This window comes from Channa argus, chromosome 11, assembly GCF_033026475.1.
Source record: "Channa argus isolate prfri chromosome 11, Channa argus male v1.0, whole genome shotgun sequence".
In the NCBI taxonomy this organism is placed as follows: domain Eukaryota; kingdom Metazoa; phylum Chordata; class Actinopteri; order Anabantiformes; family Channidae; genus Channa; species Channa argus.
Genome location: NC_090207.1, coordinates 22835894 through 22855480, shown reverse-complemented (window position 1 = coordinate 22855480; position 19587 = coordinate 22835894). Strand labels below are relative to the sequence as shown.

Genomic DNA, 19587 nt, shown 5'->3' with positions numbered 1-19587 from the left:
TAAGCAGGAAAATGTTCATGACATAAACACTTCACCAAGGACACACAGAGCAACCGTGATCCTCTACAAACAGGAACTCAAAAAAGCCACAAAAGCAGAGAATACAAACTTTTAAACATATTCAACTTCTCTCTCACAATACAGGTGAATATTTTTTTCTCTGTGAACCAGATGGCTGTATACTCTATATCCTGTCGATAAAGAGACTGGACAGGGATTAAGTAAAGCTTAGAAGTAATTTATTACATCAGGAAAACTCATCACACTTAAAATTGACTGACTATATTTAATATCACTGTGTGTCTACCAGTATAAGTGTCTCTGAATCCAATCTTGTGACTTCCACGTGTCTTGGTTTACGACACTGAAATGTTTTGGTATGCATCTATAGCCAAGTCCAACGTGTATTTTCTACTTTACTACTTGGAGACTTTCATAACTTTGATAAATGTTCTAAGTAAATGGTTTCTCTGTGAAACCTCATTGCTTAAACTTCTTTCCACATAAACACACAAGCGTGCCCCGACTCGGAAAGCTGTAGAACAGCAGCTCACAGCGGCCACACGCCACAGGTTACTACGCCCGACAATCAAACACGTACGCATGCGTGACCCACTAACTTTTACTCTCTTTACCTCATTTGACTCCAGAACCTAGGAGGAGAAGGACGGCCCCCTGGCTCCTGAGCCAGTGCGTAGGGTTCCTCCTCCTCCACCCTCCTCCTCTCCCTGTTCTCTAGTATCTACACATGCCTGGCTCTGGCACCAATCAGCGGGCAGCGTGGGACGCTTTAAACTGACGACGCCGCCACTGATCACTGAGGCGCTCAGCTCACTTGGACATAAAACCGAAGTAGCTCATTTAATATAGTCAGCATCCGTGCAAGACAACTCCAATGGGAAGACGGATGTTTAAAAGTGTCTAACGTGGCTTTGCTACATTTTCCGATGTAATCGGGGCTAATATGATGATTTTATGTCTCCGCTGAAGAAAGCAGAAAATTGACTAATGACATCCTTACAAAAATGTTCAAAGGTATTGTCATATATACGCATATACTTATCTCAAAATAAGAGTTTGAGAATGAGAATTTTTAAGATGCATGTGCAAACAGGTGCACATGGATAGAGGAGGGGGACTGGTTACTGCCGTGACCAACCATCACATTTACAACTCATGAGAGCCTCCCTGGGCTGATGACCCAACAGCTGAGAATCAAAGTAACATGGGCAGAGATTACACACTGGCACAAATGGCATACAAACACACAACAGCATGGAAACACAAACCCAATGGTCTCTCTTACCTCAGCTGCCAGTTCAGGGTTTCCCAAAGAGCCTCGACCGTTGTCTTCAAAATATTCCACCTTTACAGCCATTCAACAGAAGAGAGGTGGGAGTGAGAAGGAGACGGGAGGGGGGGGAGAGAATAACAATCAATAGAATAATGCGACAAGGGCCTGTTCAAAGACACTCGTCATTAAGGACAGTAGGACTATGAGGTGCAAGGTGCATGCTATTGTACTTCTGATCTTTTTATCATTCTTGTCATCCTCAGCAACCACTAAAACACTGTATACACAAATCTCTTTTCTTTAATTTGTGCTCAAACAGTGAGCCGGCACTTCCCTCTACTGCTGGGATGGAGAATGAGAGACAGCAAAGCAAGAATTCAATTTCAATTATAGAATTATGTAATGTCTATATCCCAACCTGGTGCAGCATTCATTACATATGCATTAGAAAAGTCTGCAGAACAGAGTTTTATAAAACTTCAATAGGAAAAACAGGAAAAGCAATTGTCAGTGAACAAGACAGCTGAGATAAAGATGGAATTGATGTTTCATCAAGGCAGGTCTGATTAGTGTAAAACAATGGCATCTTCTTATATGACACAGTAGTCCCCCCTCACACACACAGCCCCCCCTCACCCCCCCCCCCTGGTGCATATGGCCATGGCTGTCTCAATGTTAAAGGATGTGTTTCATCTTGAGCTGTTTCACAGTCCCGCCACCCTCATCCTACCCCCCACTCCCCTATCCCCCCCCCCCCCCCCACTCCCCCCCCCCCCCCCCACCTATCAATCCTAAAATAGTCTAGAGTGATGAATATTTACCCTCCAAGCCTCTCAGCTGCCTTGGTTTGTACTCCTCCGTCTGTTGTCCGTATCCCCATCAGAAGACTCCGACTCCCTCTTGTCTTCACCTCTATTCCTCTATCCCTTTCTTCTCTCTCTCTTTCTCTCTGTCTCTCCGCTCTTCTTTCTCGGTCTCTCACTCTCCCTCGTCTGTGTTCCAGCAGCCCATTCAGGAAGCCATCTTGTGTTTTTAATCTGGTTTTACATGAGCCCTCGTACGCACGTTCTCTCTCTCTTTCTCTCTCTGTTGCCTCTCTCGCTCTACCCCCCTCCCTATTTCTCTCTCTCTCCCTCACTAGTATGCCAATAGGTCTATTGCACACGCTTATATATACACACACCCACACACACACACACTCATGCTGTGATCGTTATCACTCCTTCCTCCCACTCGTTCATTTTTTGTCTTCTGCATACATCATGTGAATGCCCCTTTAACCACCCCTCCCCCCTCTCTCCTTCTTCAAACATATACACTCATGTACAAATGTACACACACAAACACACACACCCAGAGCTTGCCGGAGAGACGTCACGCTAGAGATAGCACACAAAGGCAGTCTGTCCACCAATCAGAGACCGAGCTGGGCTCTGCTGCTAGGGTGAAAATGAAGGAGAGCGAGTAAGGGCAGTGGGAGAAGCAGGGAGAATGAGCCAATAAAAAGAAGGTTAAAATTTTTTAAAAGGAAAGTATTTTTGAAAGTGTGTTTGTGGAGTGTGCAGCACTATAAAAGCGAGACTTGCATAAAGAGACAGAGGGAAGGTGGATGGGAGGTGTGTGTGTTGGGGTGGGGGGGATGGGTCTTCTCTATGCCTGTCAATTATCTCCTCGAACTCGCCTTCCCTAAACAATGCCTCTGGTATGTGGTATCACTGAGCACCATCTGTGTCAGGGCTGCCTGCAATAACTGGACTGGACTGCACAACACACACACACACACACACACGCATGCATTAACACACACACACCAATTCACACACAGGAATTCTCAAACAGACACACAGACCCCCTTCTGACTAGTAAAATGCACAATTACACAGCAGAGCCCACATGCTGACTCACAGCAAGCGAAGACAGTAACGCTGATACACTTTAAAGCTGAGTAAGTGCCATAAGCACAGGTGCCGTGTCGTCCCACTGTAACATACTTTGTGTATACAAGCCAATAATGCACAAAGCAAATATATGCAAACACTACCTCAGCCTTCCACTTAAAGGGCAAAGCTGCCAAGGACTTAGATTTGATTTTTAACACGGTCTGTGGGAATGACATACCATGCATATTTTGGAAGCCTGTGTTCATAATGTTTACTGAGAGTTAAAGAGCATCTTAAGCTTGTAATCTTCTTAAATCAGAAATCCAACACACATACTTGCCACAGCACTGAACATAACCACAAAAGCCAAGAAATTATTTTCCAGCGCTGCCTAGGTGCATTTCTCTGCATTTCAAGCCCCATTTTTTGTTAAACAGGAAATTCAGTAAAACAAACCAAAAACCAAAACAAAAAAATACTGCAGCAAAGTTGTCTTTTGTGATACGAGGAACAGCAAAGATGTGCAGAGAGGCCGCTGAATTAGAAACCTCTTGGACAAGTCAATGTCAGCAAAAGTTCAGCAAGTCTGGCGAAGGCACCGCAGATCGTGGCAAAATGGACAGACAGCGAGAGGCCGACAGAGGCACAATAACAGAGAAGGAATCGAAAAGGGAAAGAGGGCTGAAGTGTTGCATGCTGAGGCGATGCAGCCACTTTGTGACACAGCATTTCTTGTGTCTGTCTGACGCTCTCATATGGCAAGGGAAATCCCCTCTGCTGACGTCAGATGGGCCACGTGTGTGTGTGAATGTGTGTGAGTGAATGTGTTTATGTGCGAGCTGGGGCGTGTTTGTTGTAAGCTGAACAGCGAGAGTGGCGGCTTGGCTCCAGCATGCTTCGTTACAGGTGGCAGGAGTAGTTACTGTACCTTCGAAATGTCATTTAGCCCAGCGCTAACATGAGGCTGGAAAACAATTCACTTTGCTCAGCAAAGCCTTTCCTCATCCTGATTGTTGATATTCTCTGATTGGTTAGAAGGGTGAGCCTCACTCAAAAACGAATAAAGATGCAAATATCTCCAGTGTCCACAGCACCTCTCCTTAAGACACAACTTGTGGGCATGTTTAAGAAATATTACCGTCTGTGGGTTAAGAGCTGATAAAGGAGAACACTTTCCCCAATGCATGATATTCAAACTGACTCACTCACTCAAAAAAATAAAATAAAATGAACGAGAAGTGTGGTGCATTTTATATTAATTCTTTGTTTTCAGTTTATTAAACTTACATTTATTGTTTGTGTTGAAATTTTAAAATGAAGTAAATATCTGTACAAAAATGTGCCATGTTAACTATCCAAAAGTGAATTAGGAGTGAAATGCTTCTTAAATCCAGTAGATGGCAGTAATCATATGTCAGCTGCAATAAAACATCAAAAAAAGATGAGGAGTTACTGGGCATGAAGAGTGGGCAGGTACAATTCAAATAATTTCATGGAATAATTTCATATCCACTTTGGTTTTGTACACAATGTCAGTCAGACACCAGCCTTTCAGAAGCTAGAATCCTTTTATGATCTGAAATTGCAGTTTCCGTAGTTAATGCCACAAAGAAGTAATTTAACTAAAAGAACCACTATATACTTAGGAATCTAGTTGAACTACCAACAATCTACTGCAAATTGTAGGTAAACTACTAGTTTCATTAGTCTACTATTCCTACCGCTACTACTACTAATACTACTCGATGAACAAATTTAGTTATGTATTCCTTTCTTAAGTTTACATTTCACTTTCTTACCTGAAACAATGATAAAGTTTATTACATCTATTTGCGAGGACATAATAACACAACTGTTCAATTTAAAAAATGGTGGATATCTGAGTTTTGAAGAACGTCGCTTTTGATGATGACAATATTATAACTAGAAAACATTGACTTCTGCAAATCCAAAAAATCATAAAAACTTACTTTTGATTGGTTGGGTAAAATAAAATTTCTAATATTCATGACACCGTAAGATGAATGTTGGATGATAAAATAAGAGGACAACAGTTTTGCTGAATAGGGGAAGAGTTCCCTCAGAGTTCAGGGGTTTTAAAATATGGAGGCTGTAAACATTTATTTCCCCCAACAACAAGAGAGTTTCTGAAAAAGACAGCTACATGAGGAAAACTATCGCAACAAGCCTGATTCTCTCTCGCTGTTCAACTCACACGAAAAGGACAAGATCCAAATGTTTAACTGCATAGTCCATTGCCATGCCATCGCCCACAATGTATGGATATAGTTAATCATTTTTTACATGTTGATCTGAGTGTGTACAATTTTTCTGTCACAAACGTATAACAACAGCTCTTTTTAAATTTGGGTGCCCAGGCAGTGACACAAGCCAACGCCGTTGTGCCATAAACCCACGACTACTGTTTGTTGATTTACTGATTCCAATTACTCTAATCTCTGCCTATTTTGCAGGAAACCCCCATGTGTTGATTCTACCACATTGGAAACATCTTAGCAGACAGGACAGGACAGGCCTGAAAGGTGCTGATGGAAACCCTGATTTCCTGTTTGTTGCAAACAAACCTCAGGCATTTTCCTGTAGAAAACAGGCAAAGCTCTGCAACACTAACGTGTTTTCTGCAAAGTCATCTATACCTCTGACCTGCAACTCTAGAATGTGACCCCAGGAGTTTTGAGATTATACAGAATATTGTTTTATTCAAGTATCATCATAGTAGGTACTGTACCAGTAAAGACAACAGTAAAATAATTTCACACATTTTCTGGATATCACTCATGACGCTCTCCAAATACCAATGGGAGGGATCTAATTCTGATCCTTCTGTTTACTTGGTCAATACAACAGTGATACAGGAGAATTTGAATTGCCTCTGGTAGGAAAGGGAATGGATTCCAAAGAAAAGTATCTCTTCTTGCCGTAATGTTTAATACCTTTGTACAAGATTGGCATTTTAGTGTCTAATGCTATTTCTGAAGTAATAAATATATCCAAAGAAATTCTTTGCAAAACACTGAATAAATAAATAAAACACATGGGCAATGCTGTGTTTTGGAGATGGTTACAAGTTCACATCAACTTTATTCTAGTAATATTTGTAATTTTAGTCTTTAATAATATTATTGGTACAGCCTTTTAAAGAATACGTTTTATTTCTCCACATTACAACAGCACATTAAACACTGGCTAAGTATTATGTGATCAGTGTATGAATATTTGCAGCAGAAATAGTGACACGGTGCTTGTTTTGTGGTATGAGAAGCAGCAACACAAGCAGAGTTAGGTGTTTGTTGCTTGGTTGTGTTTTAATACCCTGTCCTGGTTTTTCTTGCTTCACCTCCTCCAGTACTGCTGACCACTTACTGCATTTTCCCGTCCTCCTTCTTGACTCTACAGCCCATCCCCCGTATTTAAGACACTGGTGTACATACAAACACACAGAGTCACACACAATGGGAGCGCACTTCCATTAACACAAGTGCACACTTTGAAAAACCTGCACTCTTTCTCTTTCTTCACACACCCACTCTCACACAAATACGGAGTGCCCTAAGGTTAACCCCCACTCTCATTCGAAGACTCAGAGGTCAAAGGACAAAGCACAGGCAACGGCAGGAATTCTTCACTGCTGCTGTTTGGTAGCCCTCACACTCTCTAAGCCATGCAAACACACGCACACGCAAAGACCACTAACAATATGACTAAAACGCTTCACAGGTTTCTCTTACGCTGAATATGAACTAAATAGAATGTCAAATATTTGAAAAACAACATCTTTCTACTTATTACACTAGATTTAATGTGGTTCACAGTGGGTGCACCACCCTGTTTTTCTAACAAAGACAAAAGCTCCAATGTCTACTTGTCAGAAAGGTGCTAATTCTATTCTATCTGTTTGTATTATTGAGGTCATAGCGGGTGCTGGAGTCATACTAGAGTGCATCATATTACGAGGTGGTTCTAAAGTTTTGCACCCCGCAATCGTTTTTAAAAGGATGGCCAAAACATTACAACCACCTCTTAACCCACTCAATCTGACCTCAGTAATGAACACATAGAATTATCATCTTTCTGACAGTTTCAACTTAGAAATTGGGAAATGACAACCTTGTAAAAATGGCAGAGCAGCTGTACTGGATTGCATTAGATTGTACAGATGTACCTAATGAAATGGCAAGTGAGTGCATGTATGAATGTGAGCGACTTGGTTTTTTTTTAACACAAGTGCCACGTCTGTTTGCATTACATTATGTGTCATTTGGTATATGGGTAAGCAAGAGAAGCATGTCTAGACTTGACACATAAGGAATTCCAATAGTAGCACCAGCAGCTCTGTAATGAAAGTATTGCACCAAGTAGAAGTGGATAAATGGATACAATTCCTTCTCTATTCTAGTTTCATGCTCAAGTACCTTAAGTGTAGCCCTTGAATGCCACAACCAGCTAAAAGTAGAACGTAGTAAAATCTTCTAGGGAGAAAAGCCTATAGTAAGTGTATGACATAATTTGTGTGTGTATTTGTGTGTGTGTTTGAGTTGGGTTAAAAAGAACAAGCAAACACTCTGTGCTTAAAAGCCAGCAAGCACTGAATGTGGTTGCACGGATATGAGGTTTCTCCTCTTTGAGAATGTTTTCCTCTCCAGCGTTACTTCGGACTTGCTCAAGAGGGATCTGGTGCATTTTCTCTATAATTTTATAAGGACTTGGCCTTAGTTTGTGAAGTACCTCAAGATGACTTTGCTGTGATTTGGAGCTATATAAATAAATTTCAATTGAAAAGAATAGGAATGATAGGCCCAGCCTTAAAAACAAATACTTTGTAACTGGACTAGCTTTTAAAAACCATTATCAGGTTTTTGACATTCTTGTGCTAAACATGCCATTATGCAACATAAAATTTTGCTGGTTTACAAACATCAGTACTAGAAAATAATGTTGTTCATATCAGAAAATACTCACTGCCAACTCATTCAGTCTTTTCTTCAGTTGGTCACATTTGCGGAGCTTGCAGATCTGTTTGCCTGTCTTGCGGTTCAGGCAGTTTGCACAGGAACCGCAGTTCTCTTTACGCAGGCATGGAGTGCAGGCACCGCATTTCTTCCTCCTTTTCTTCTGGGGGTCTACAGCAATGTCCAGAGAGGGATCAAAGGGAGACAGAGAGAAGAGCCCTGCTTGCTGGTGTTCTATTTCGATATATTTGCTCAGGGGAGACGTCTTCTCTAATTTCCTATGCAAATGGAGAGACTTTGACTCTTCTGCATCCATGGAAGATTCATAAATGTCATCAGGTGATGGGCCAGCCCATGCCCTCGGCTTGGGCATTTTGACTATCTTGCTTTATGTGTATTCTGTCTCTTAATTAGGAAAAATTAAAATACAGTTATGCTTAAAAACTTGCATCTAAAATCAGCACCAGGTACCACCCAAATGTACGATGAAGATGTGTTGCATTTGTTGCAAGTTTGTCTGGTTCCTAAAACAGTTTGGGAAGTAGATAACTTGTCTACTCTTTTCTGTTAACTCCTTCTGTCTAGTTATTATAACCAGCTTAACACAGTGTCAAAAAAACTTATTTTAACATTCATATTGCCTTGCAATATAAGAGCTCTAAGGACAATGTAATTTTTACATCATGTTCTTGGTCAACTGGGTGGCCCTGGTAAATCTGGGAGGCAACTTCCAGCATGGAGTCCATCTTTCCCAACTACCCTGAGGGATGGTTGGTGGTCCCCCACATTTTGAGCAGCACAGATAGAACTTGGGGAGTCATAGTGTGGTCCCGTCAAAGTCTGGAAGTGAGCAAGAAAAAGAAGGGTGTGAGTAAACAAATAAAATGATCACTAGAATGCTAAAATAAAGTATTTGTAGCTACTTCTTTCCAGGATTACAGTGGGCACATTGAATGTTTAACTCTTATAAATTCAAACATGAACTGGCCAACAATGTACACGAATCATATTGAAGGTGTCAGATAGTCAGTCCAGTGATGTCAACAAAGAAAGTCAGAGCAAAAATTGTATAGAAGTTAAGGAGACATTGGATTTTATCATTCAAAGGTTGCAATGATACCTATGGGAATGTATTAGATAACATTTACAAAAATAAGACTTGACATTGCAGCAGCTATCCAGTCAGTTAACAGCGCCAAATCCCTGGAAATGACTGTCTGAAAAAAATCACATTTGATTTGCTCTACATTTAGGTTCAGTCTGACACGACGACATTCTGTCTGGATGCAGTCTGGTTTCCAAACCCAGCTGTCAGCGCTGTGCATTTATTTGGCTGATGGCCATACAAGCCTGCGTGAGCAGTTTGAGAAAACAGAGTTTTAATGGCAGTCCCCACATGGACTGGGGGCTTATGTCTCCCTGAATGAAAGAAGGGGGTGATAAGTTGATGCCAACCCTCTTTGTCTCGTGGTCGCACGCTCCAGTCAACCAGCAATAAAGTGAATTGTGCTGAGAAAGCCCAGTGTTTCTTTGCGCCTGCATGGTTTCACAGCCTTCACCCAACATGTTTTTAAATTATTAATGCATTGGAGGGTTAAATCTATGCAAAATAAGGCCATGTTCATTTATTTTAACATTACCCAGTTCACTTGCATTTTGTAATGGATTCAAATTTGTGTAAAATGAAGCCTTATGGAGGCGGAAAATGGCCTCTATTACCACAGAATAAACTGTTGCCAGGGTTTGTGGTCGCTTTGCTGCAACATCCAACAAAAGTTAAAATTATTTAATGACAAAATATAGACATGTAACAATGCAATACAAATATATATACCATTTAACTATGTAGGAACAGTTTTGAATGTAAAAGCACACAAACTTAAATGTTTTAGCTTGTTTGCTAGCCATCCAATAGCTACTGACTAACACCAAATTCTTTATTTTTTTTACATTGAAAAATTATTCATAACACCTAACCATGTAGGTCGGGTTAAACCCCTTACCAAATAGGGGTCCATGGCGAAGCTTATAGCTTGGGGTATTTTATGCAGAGACTAATCAGGCTAGTCCTGTCTTTTCAGTGTAATAGTTTAACACCCATTACTGCCAATTTAACCTAAGTTGCATGAATGTGAACGACCACTGTCTTCAGTTGTGTAACGCTTGCTCTTCTTGTGCCCACATCATATTACAACAAACGGTGGACAACCAATATTATAAATGCATGAGATAGTGTAGGGTTGAAGCTCAGGTATCTGCAGCAGCAGGAGCAGCACGCGCTCAGACACCTCAGCGAAAGCACGTGTTTAAATCAGCTCTTTCCGCACGGTGCGCGCGCGGCCGAGTGCTGCTGTCAGTGGCACTGTTGTTACGGTCTGTCCACGTGGTTGCCGACAGGGAACCAGTAAACCTCACTGTAGGGAGCAACGCCAGCCCACACCGATCAAAGCTATCAGATAAAAACTAACAGGCATCCTCAGATTTACATTAAGATAATACATTCCACTGCAGGATACACAAAACGCATTAGGGGTGCGTGTGAGAGCACTCGGCTAATTGCTTTAGGTGACAGAAGCAGCACTTTCCCCGGGTGTGAATACACACTTTGATTTATATACTGAAGACAAGCCTTAAACTCTGATGCACAGCTCATCTGCTGGCTGGGGATTATGCAGTTGGGCTCATCGTTTAAAGTGACACCTGCACTCAACTTTCAGATGTTTAATATAGATGTTAGATCAATTGTGCAGCAATCAAACACATAGGCACTAGTAAATGTGAGGTTCGCACTAACTGCAAACATCTGCAGCGGCAAAACATTGGCAATATTCACAATTAAAGAGACAACCTGAAGCCGCGCTGAACGGGTCTTTAAACGCCTCCGTACTCCTCTTCACTCCAGCTTGTAAAAGAGTTTGCAAAGCAAAACAAAAAATAGCCTTTCAAAAATCCAAAAAAAAGTACTTAGTATAAGCAAAAGAAAGGTAATTAGTCTTTACATAAGAGCTAAAAACTTTTTCCACTCATGCACAAACTGGGAAAGGGAGGAAACACCTAATGGCTTAATGACATAACTCTGAATTAAAGCCATGTCTGGCTGTTGGAGTGGATGTGAGAAGCGAGCAAGAGAGAGAGAGAGAGAGAGAGAGAGAGCAACGTATCTGTTAAAAGGGTTAAAGTGCTCAGTAAATTATGGAGTGGAGTCCTGCCAGCTGGAGTTAGAGGGAGGTGACGTCACAAAATTTAAAATGTGCCTTCTGTGATACTTAAGTCGTCATACATCGTAAGTAAATGATCTAAACCCTTCCTTGTCATTCTGTTGTGACTTTTTGAGTTCTAGCTCTGGTTCAAAAAAATAAAAAGTTCTAAACACTCTTCTGTGATGCAATGGTTTAAACCAGATGTTGTGACGTCATTGCGGGTTTGCGCCCGAGGATCTCTTAAGGTCTGAAGCCCCGTCACTCTCCTGGACACACTATCTGGCTTGCTCTGTACACATAATGGAGAGCAGCGGCCCCAGCTGACAGAGTTAAGACATTTCAGCCGCCTTCATCATCTCGTCACTACCATCATCATCAATGATCGTCACCCTCAGCAAAGTATTTAAGCAGCAGTTATTACAAAACAGAAGCAACTTGTGGTTTCACTCTTACGAAATAGCGGCTAAATAAATTCAAATTCTCAGATGACAGTGCATCTATTTGTTTGACCACTAACATTGTATTGTTCATCTGCGATAAAACATCTCACCATGACTCCATGCTCTTTCATATAAATTGAGTAATTCTGCAAAAACACTTAAAATAAAATACTATTTTGAATCTTCTATCAAACTGTAGTTTTAAACTCTGTTAATATTTTAATAGAAAACACTGGTAACACATTTAACTTTACAGGGCAACACACATCCAATAATTGTTGTTATTACTCAGTTAGAACACATCAATCTTTATTTGTACACCGTTGTGACACTCCATTGGAGGCTGTTAAACACACAAACAAAATGATGTAAACACAAAATGCAAACAGTGTGTCCTCTGATGCATCCTACCAGAATACTTTATATACACCACATAATATCTGAAGCAGCCATGAATCTCTATGCCAACTGTTAGAGGCCTGAATACAATGGTGGGTGTGATTTCAACAGAAACCCAGAGGCATGGGTGTATTATATTAACTCTTGTGCCGGTTTATCCAGATCAACCTAGTTGCCATGGTGACATTCATAATGCTATGTTTACATGCAAGTAGATATTAAGAAGCACATAATACAGTTTGTTTGACTGTAAGGGTCGAGATGCACAACAGAAATCTTTTTAAATTTGTTTAATAATTTTGATCACAGTAAACTATATCAAACAGGATCAATCATGATTTTTGGAGATCTTTCTATATGTTGGAAACAAAACCTAATGAGTATTTTACACATTTATTGGGAAATACTATGGACGTGACATTACTTAATATTGATATTTTCTGGTTCAATAAATAATAACATAGTGAACATAACCTGAAATCCCCCTCACAAGCTTTTATGCCATTAAATAGCTTCAACAGCTTCATTAAAGCTACACCCATCTCACTTGCATCAAAAGGAAATGTTAGTACCAGCAGATGTAAAAGTGCTTGACCGAGGACGGCTCCAGTGTCACATTCTCGTATGTCAGTGTGCTGACTCCAGTACTGCAGTCAAAATCCTTATGTTATTGCAACGAAAAGATAAGTGCAAGAACAGAACAAACAGAAAAGCAAACATAAACCAAATGAATTTCAGAAAAAGAATTTTAAAAAAGCGGGGAGAAAGGGAAGCAGTACAATGATCCTTTCTACTAGCCATTCAGCATTTCAACATGGGGAGCTATATAAAGTGTTACTGCACTTCCACATAATCACTAGTTTCATGACTTTTAATTTAATATACCACTGCACTGAGAAATAAAATCTCTAGTTTGCAGTGAAATACACCTGTCACCCACACACATTTATCTAGACAAACAATGAAAAACCATGTTGATGAGTGGAGGACAGATCACTTATCCTCCAAGATGATGTACTGCATCATAATGTGGTCTACTGTTATGTAATTGCTTCAGTTTGGACTCAGAAGGAGCAAAGATATCTGTGAAAAAGATATTTAACTTAGAAATATTTAGCTAGGTGTGGTCTGGATTCAGCTTGGACAGAGACAAACTCTTGGTTCAAACTCTGTAGTCAAAGCTTCTAACATGTTTACTGGACATTGGAGCTTTTACATCACACTTCTATGTAAAATGATCCACCCTTAACTGCTACAGGAAGCCTCCAGTTAATGTAGGGAAATCCTAAAATGCATATACACAGGGAATGTACCAACTCCCCTTCCCCAGCACCCTTCAGTCTTGTTTGGTCCTGTGGTCACAGAGGAGAAGTCTTTATGTCCGGACCTGGAACTTTCCAGCCTTCGTCATGTACTTGATGCCTTTGAAGGGTTTATACTTCTCACCATACATGTCCAGTCGATTCACTTTCAGTCCTGTTGAAGGCCACAATTATCACTCACTCATTGATACATTAGACAAGTACCATCATGTCTGCTCTCATCTTTGATCACATATTGATCACATATTAGCTCATGTTATAATGCAAAGCATCTTATAAAAGATTTAAATTGTTCCGAGGGTATTTCCAGATTCAAAAAAGCTACATTCTGTCCACTTCACAAAGAAAAAACCTCAAATCGTATGCTACCTTAATTAGGAAAAAAGTAAAATACATGAGAGGCAGTGAAGGAGAAAACTTTCTTAAGAAACTAGACAATAGATGGCAATTAATTTGTTATCCTTTAGCAATCCTCAAAAGAGACCACTTTAAAACAGTGTAAACTGCTTCTAATGTAACCCTGCTAATCAGAGAAACAGACTGGTGGGGACCTCAGAGTGCCTACGAGGAGGTTTTTAAAAAATACAAAAAGTTTACAACAATATTAAACAAGTCAAAGTTGAATGCTGCTATAAGTGCACTTATGGATATCTGCTTTCTGATGTGGTTTGAGGAATGGCATTAATGGCATTCAGCACCATCTAGTGGACAGTGCTCACAGAATGTATGTCAGGTGTTTTGTCAGATGACCAATCTATATAATAAAAGGCTGTCTTGTGATCCTATCTTGTCATCTTTACTTTTAATTTGTTTCCCCTCAGACATTGAGATGCATCTCAATGTCTGAGGTAGAGCAGTCGTCCACCAATTTCGCAGTTGTTGGTTAAATTGCCGGCTCCTCCGGTCACATGTCGAATTGTCCTTGAGCAAGACACTGAACCCCAACTTAGTTGCTCCCTGTGAGTGTTGGCCAGCTGCATAGCAGCTCCCACATCGGTGTGTGATTGTGAGTGCGAATGGTTGAATAAGAAGAAGTGTAAAGCGCTTTGTGTGCCAATAGGTAGAAAAGCGCTATATAATTGCAGACCATTTAGTACATCTGACAATTCTCCCCTGGCCTGACAAATACTATCCTTCTTTGTGTGCAGTAAGTGTTTAACTGCTGACCTATATTTTTTTCTCCTTTCGGGTTCTTGTGAGTTCAGGGTTTGTCCGCAAGTCGATTTGGCACAGTTTGTACACCGGATGAACTTCCTGGCACACACCTCCCCAATTTCTACCGGGCTTGGGACCGGCACTGCATGGCAGGGGACGGGGATGGGCTGTGTTTGGGGTTCAGCGTCTTGCCCAGGGACACTTCAACATGCATTCGGGAAGAACCTCTAATCCTATTGTTGGTAGGCAGCCACTCTACTATCTGAGCTGCTGAAGATCTATATGAACAACAAAAACTTTTTCATACAAAAATGAAGAAATTGACTGTGTGATGATACATGGTGAACATGGTCACATTCTAAATTAATCAATGTTGTCCACAATCACCATACAGCATCTTAATGTTATACTTTAATGTGTGTGTACCTGAGATGGCCATCTGCTGGATCTTGAACTGAATATTAATGGTGGGGTTCTCATCAGGTTTAGAGGCCCCAGCCTGCAGACTCATGCTACCTTTTAGACTGGGAAGTTTTTGTGGATTGATTTTGCCAACGTCCCACGTCAACAACTAGCCAATACAAAAAAACATAAGATAGCAATGTTAGATCACATCCACAAGATTAATCGAAGATCACACCATATCTCACACAAAACCACGTCAGTTTTCTTTGGAAGACTGTTATAATTGTGGCTTTTTAAGACTTGCAACTGAACTGTAGCCATAATTTTAAATTCTTCTTTTTGACGCATAAACAAACTAAGACACAATTTCAAGTACCTTTGTAACTGGGTCAAAGGTGTATGTTCCCTGGGAGGGGTTGAGATTGGCGTTGAGAACACCCCGGGGCAGCTGGCTGCTGACTAGGACTGATTCCACAGCCTTGCCCATGGTCTGTTTGGGTCCCAGGGTCAAATCAAAACGTCCTTGAGAGCTTCCCTCCCGGAAGGTGATGTTGTGCTTGACATACACTGGAATTGCCACCAGGCTGAAGAAGCAGCATGGCACAGGATTCAGTCATGTGAGCCAAAGGAATGATTATGTTGCTGTATTGTAATAGTTGTGTAGGGCTTGAGAGAAAGCCCTTCAGTGAAAACATATACATTGTATAGGCAACTGTTGGATAAAAAGCACATGGATAATATGCCTTTGCCATAATGTGACTTAAACAGAGCCCGAAAAACAAACACTGACTTCTGAGAGCTGACGTGGTAGGAGAGTAAACGGAAGTTTCCATCGGGTGGGATGAAGGACAGGATCCGCTCTGCCTCCCAACGCTTGAACCTAACACATGGGTGGAAGCTGACATCATCCAACAGCCGAGGATTCTGGAGGGTGGAGGAAAAAAAAAATTCCAAGTTACACATCTTCCAAAGCATTTAAGCTTAGTCAGAAAATGTTATTTTACAACATGACAGCAGGTAAAAGAAAACCCGAACAGCACTCATCCCAACTGTACATCTAATATGCTTGACCTCTCTCTGCATTGTGTACCTACTGAATATATGAAAAGAGGTAGCTAATTTGTTGAAACTAAACAAAATGCTTAGAAATGCTAGAATAGAACAAGCTCACCATAAATGATAAGGTGAGATCAGGCATGCCGGTCAGTTTTACGCAGGCATCAATAACTCCCTGAATTTCTGCAGTAATGGTGGAGCCTGAAAAGGAGGATTAATAGAGTTAATGTGAGAAATTGGAAAAAGCAAAAACCAGATAAATGAGTAGTAAAATGGTCAGATACAGGAAAATAATTCCTGTGGAGTGAATTTATAGATAGCTGATATTTTATTTTATATTTTATGTTTTCAATATTTTTTTTGAGCAATTTCAAAGTAATGAAAACTCAGTGCTCTCAAACAAACATTGTTACAGAGCAGAGTCTAAAATGCTTTGCAATCATTCTGCAGTAAATATTTCATAATCATGTTTAAATAATGCAAATATATTTTAACCACAAGATAAGTTAAAAAAACTACAGCTAGAGATGCAAATTGCATAATATGGGTACATAGAGCAGGAGGTAGAGCGGTCGTCTACCAATCCCCCAGTCGCTGGTTCAGCAACGGCTGCTCCGATCACACAATGAAGTGTCCTCGAGCAAGACACTGAAGGCCAACTTGGTTTTTCCTGGTGAGCGTTTGCCAGCTGCATAGCAGCTCCCCCATTGGTGTGAATGGATGAATGAGAAGCAGTGTAAAGAGCTTTGATTGCCAATAGGTAGAGAAGCGCTATATAAGTGCAGACCATTTACCATGTCATGCAAACATACAAAACATTCACTCTATAGAGACTATGGACTAATAAGTATTTCTCTTAGGCCGACTCAATTTTACCTTTGAGTGATTTATTGAGCTTAATCAGAAATGCAGTCATAACTAACACAGTGGCAAATAATAAATCAGCTGTACATTCCAGCATTTGACAAACAGTTTGCTTAGAGCAGTACCTGACTTATCAATGATTGCATCGATCTCCTCCACCACGTCAAAATAAGCTTCATTGTTGGTGTATTTGACCCCAGTGCGTCGCCATGGCACCACCGACAGTTGACCTGTAGGAAGCTGTTCTCCCACGTTGGTGCTGCCTGGAATAAACCAAAGGTAAAAGAAAAACCAAAATACGCAGAAGTTATTCATTTAGCACAAAGAAATCAGTTGCTCTAATAGTTTGGGATTTTGTACAATGTTGCTTTGATACATTTATGACTTAACATTGATCCTAACATTACTTTATGCAAATGTGATTTCCATGTTCTTTCTCTAAACCAAACAGAAATGCTGACTTGCATTTTATCTGGGCCCGGGACGGGCACCAAGGTCGACCCCGCGGCTTTCTGCATCCCGATCCAATGCTCTACCCATTGAACCACCAGGCCCCCTTTATATTCCATATTTAACCACGCTTTAAATATTGGGACTGTCCATTCTTTGTGAATTTACACGTCCAGGGGACTTTGTGCCATACCTGTGATGGTGTTGACCATTGTGCGAAGAATAGTGGGGGGTTTAATGAGCTCTTTAAGGATGTTGGACTCTGTGGCCAGGGGAAAGCCATTGTCCAGCATCTCCTCCAGTAGTTCATAGACAACTACTACATTGTCCTTAATAGCAGCCTCCGTACACACTCCAAAATAGTCCTGAGAACATTAAAAAAACAGCTGGAATAAGGGTGTGTAAGGTCAGATAGTCTTGTGAATATAATTCAAAGTGGACTGAATTGTAAATGTGAGCAAGCAAGAACCTGGAACGTGTCGACAACTCTGTGCAGAAACTCGATGACAAACAGCGGTGGCACCTCACTCTGGATGACTGCCACAAAGTAGATGCGATGCCTGAGTACACTTATAAGATAGTGGTGTGGAGTGGAGATCACAGGTGGGACATTCTCTGGTTCAGTGGCCCGTTCCTGTGCCTCAAAGAAGTAGTCACACACTGAGCGGCTGACCACACTTTTCCAGTGCTTCTCCAGGAAAATGTCCCCTGAGGCATTTATTAAGAACAGACTGTGGATCATTTTGGCTGCTGGTTGAGAGGCTAATGAGAAAATAAAAGGAAAATCAAGTCATTTGAAGAAAAAAATTGCTCAGAACCATCATATACATAATTGTAAGACAGTGCTTAAAGAATTTAATTCAATGAAACACTTGCACACATTGACAAGACCAAAAATATGTAATTGCAATACATTACAAAAAAACTTAATATAATCAGTTACTTTCTGTGTTCAGCAAGATAGAAGTATGATGCTCCTGGGTTTTAAATCCAAGTAATTATTAAAACCTACTAAAGTGTTTAAATGACAAAGACTGACAGTAATAACCTCATTATTAACAGCATATCTTGGTTATTTTGCATATTAGCTAATGGTTTGCATGCTGTAAAGTGATTTCTGGCAGGCTCAATTGCCTGAACATTTAAACTTTAAAACTCAAAACTTAAAATCAAATATAATGAAAAACAAGCAGTTTCAGACCAACTTCTGAAAAGGCCAAACCCTCCTCCTCTCATATGACACATTTGATATTGCATAAAAGCACATTTTCAAGCCATAAGACAGCCGACAAAAGAGAAAGGTTCTCTTTGCTCAACATCATATGTGCTCACATCATGTGTTTATCATACAGACACAATGCAAAACATATTTTTAGACTACCTGGTAAACAACAATAGTAATAACAATAATAATTTACATTTTCATATTATTCATCAGTAAAACTGACGGAGTCTACAAACTTTTTATTAGCACGACGCTTTAGACCCGTGAACTCAAATGAATTAACTTTTACAGGACAATAGACAATTATTTTCTAATTTTAGAAATTATGATGAACAAATATCGCTCTCTCCATACACAGGGGGCAATACTCACTGGGTTTTTTACCTGACACATCACTATTAGGTCTTCTTCAGTGAACTTATGATGGCTATGAAATATGACACTAGGGCTTAACATTAACATTAACTATGCCCAAAAGCTACAACGTTAAAACCGGATATGACTCTACTAGAAGAACCAGAGCAAATAACAGCTACACGAAATTATTACATATAAAACACTCAGTAAATCCATTGCATAGCAGTTGAAGGCCTCTGTCCCAACACAAAGATGCTAGTTACATCCGTCGCTCCTCCTGCCTTAGTCTTATGACTGAGGAAAAGCCCCGTCACCAAGCACGGGGGATGAAAATACACTACAATATGATGCTTGTTTGACTAAAAAATGAGCAGTTTCCACTCGAACTATACAAGAATTGCAAACGACCTACCGAAGACTATTTCTTTCCCTTTTCGTCTCGCCTTTCACCATTTATCGCAATGAAAGATTCAGCAGCCGTCGTCGCTTCCCGTTAGGTAGAGAAGATCCTAAGACGACAAAGTAGTGGACTAGAGCAAACCAATGAGAAGCTGGGAATACATAAGAGCC

General features: G+C 40.5%; 2 protein-coding genes across 2 annotated transcripts in view; both read right to left on the bottom strand.

Moving 5' to 3' along the window:
* tet3 (tet methylcytosine dioxygenase 3) overlaps positions 1-2444 on the bottom strand; it is a 31062-nt gene extending 28618 nt beyond the window's left edge. Inside the window, exons 1-2 of the mRNA XM_067520900.1 lie at positions 2116-2444; positions 1307-1366 (exon numbers count right to left, since the gene is read on the bottom strand). The gene's annotated coding sequence lies outside the window, so the exon portion shown is untranslated. The remainder of the gene's footprint in view (positions 1-1306; positions 1367-2115) is intronic.
* A 9628-nt stretch (positions 2445-12072) lies between these two features.
* ap3m2 (adaptor related protein complex 3 subunit mu 2) lies at positions 12073-19580 on the bottom strand. Its single transcript, XM_067520901.1, has 9 exons — positions 19430-19580; positions 17905-18197; positions 17629-17800; positions 17111-17248; positions 16237-16322; positions 15856-15989; positions 15442-15649; positions 15087-15231; positions 12073-13659 (listed from the first exon to the last, which is right to left on the bottom strand). The coding sequence occupies exons 2-9, from the start codon at positions 18175-18177 to the stop codon at positions 13559-13561; spliced, it is 1257 nt and encodes a 418-aa protein (XP_067377002.1). The 5' UTR covers positions 18178-18197; positions 19430-19580; the 3' UTR covers positions 12073-13558.
* Between the last annotated feature and the right edge of the window lie 7 nt (positions 19581-19587).

Coding starts and splice junctions, on each gene's coding strand:
- ap3m2 (XM_067520901.1), bottom strand. CDS start 18,177: ATGATCCACAGTCTGTTCTTAATAAATGCCTCAGGGGACATTTTCCTG. Junction 17,801..17,904: donor GAGTTGTCGACACGTTCCAG/GTTCTTGCTTGC, acceptor TAATGTTCTCAG/GACTATTTTGGAGTGTGTAC. Junction 15,990..16,236: donor ATCTCACCTTATCATTTATG/GTGAGCTTGTTC, acceptor TCCACCCTCCAG/AATCCTCGGCTGTTGGATGA.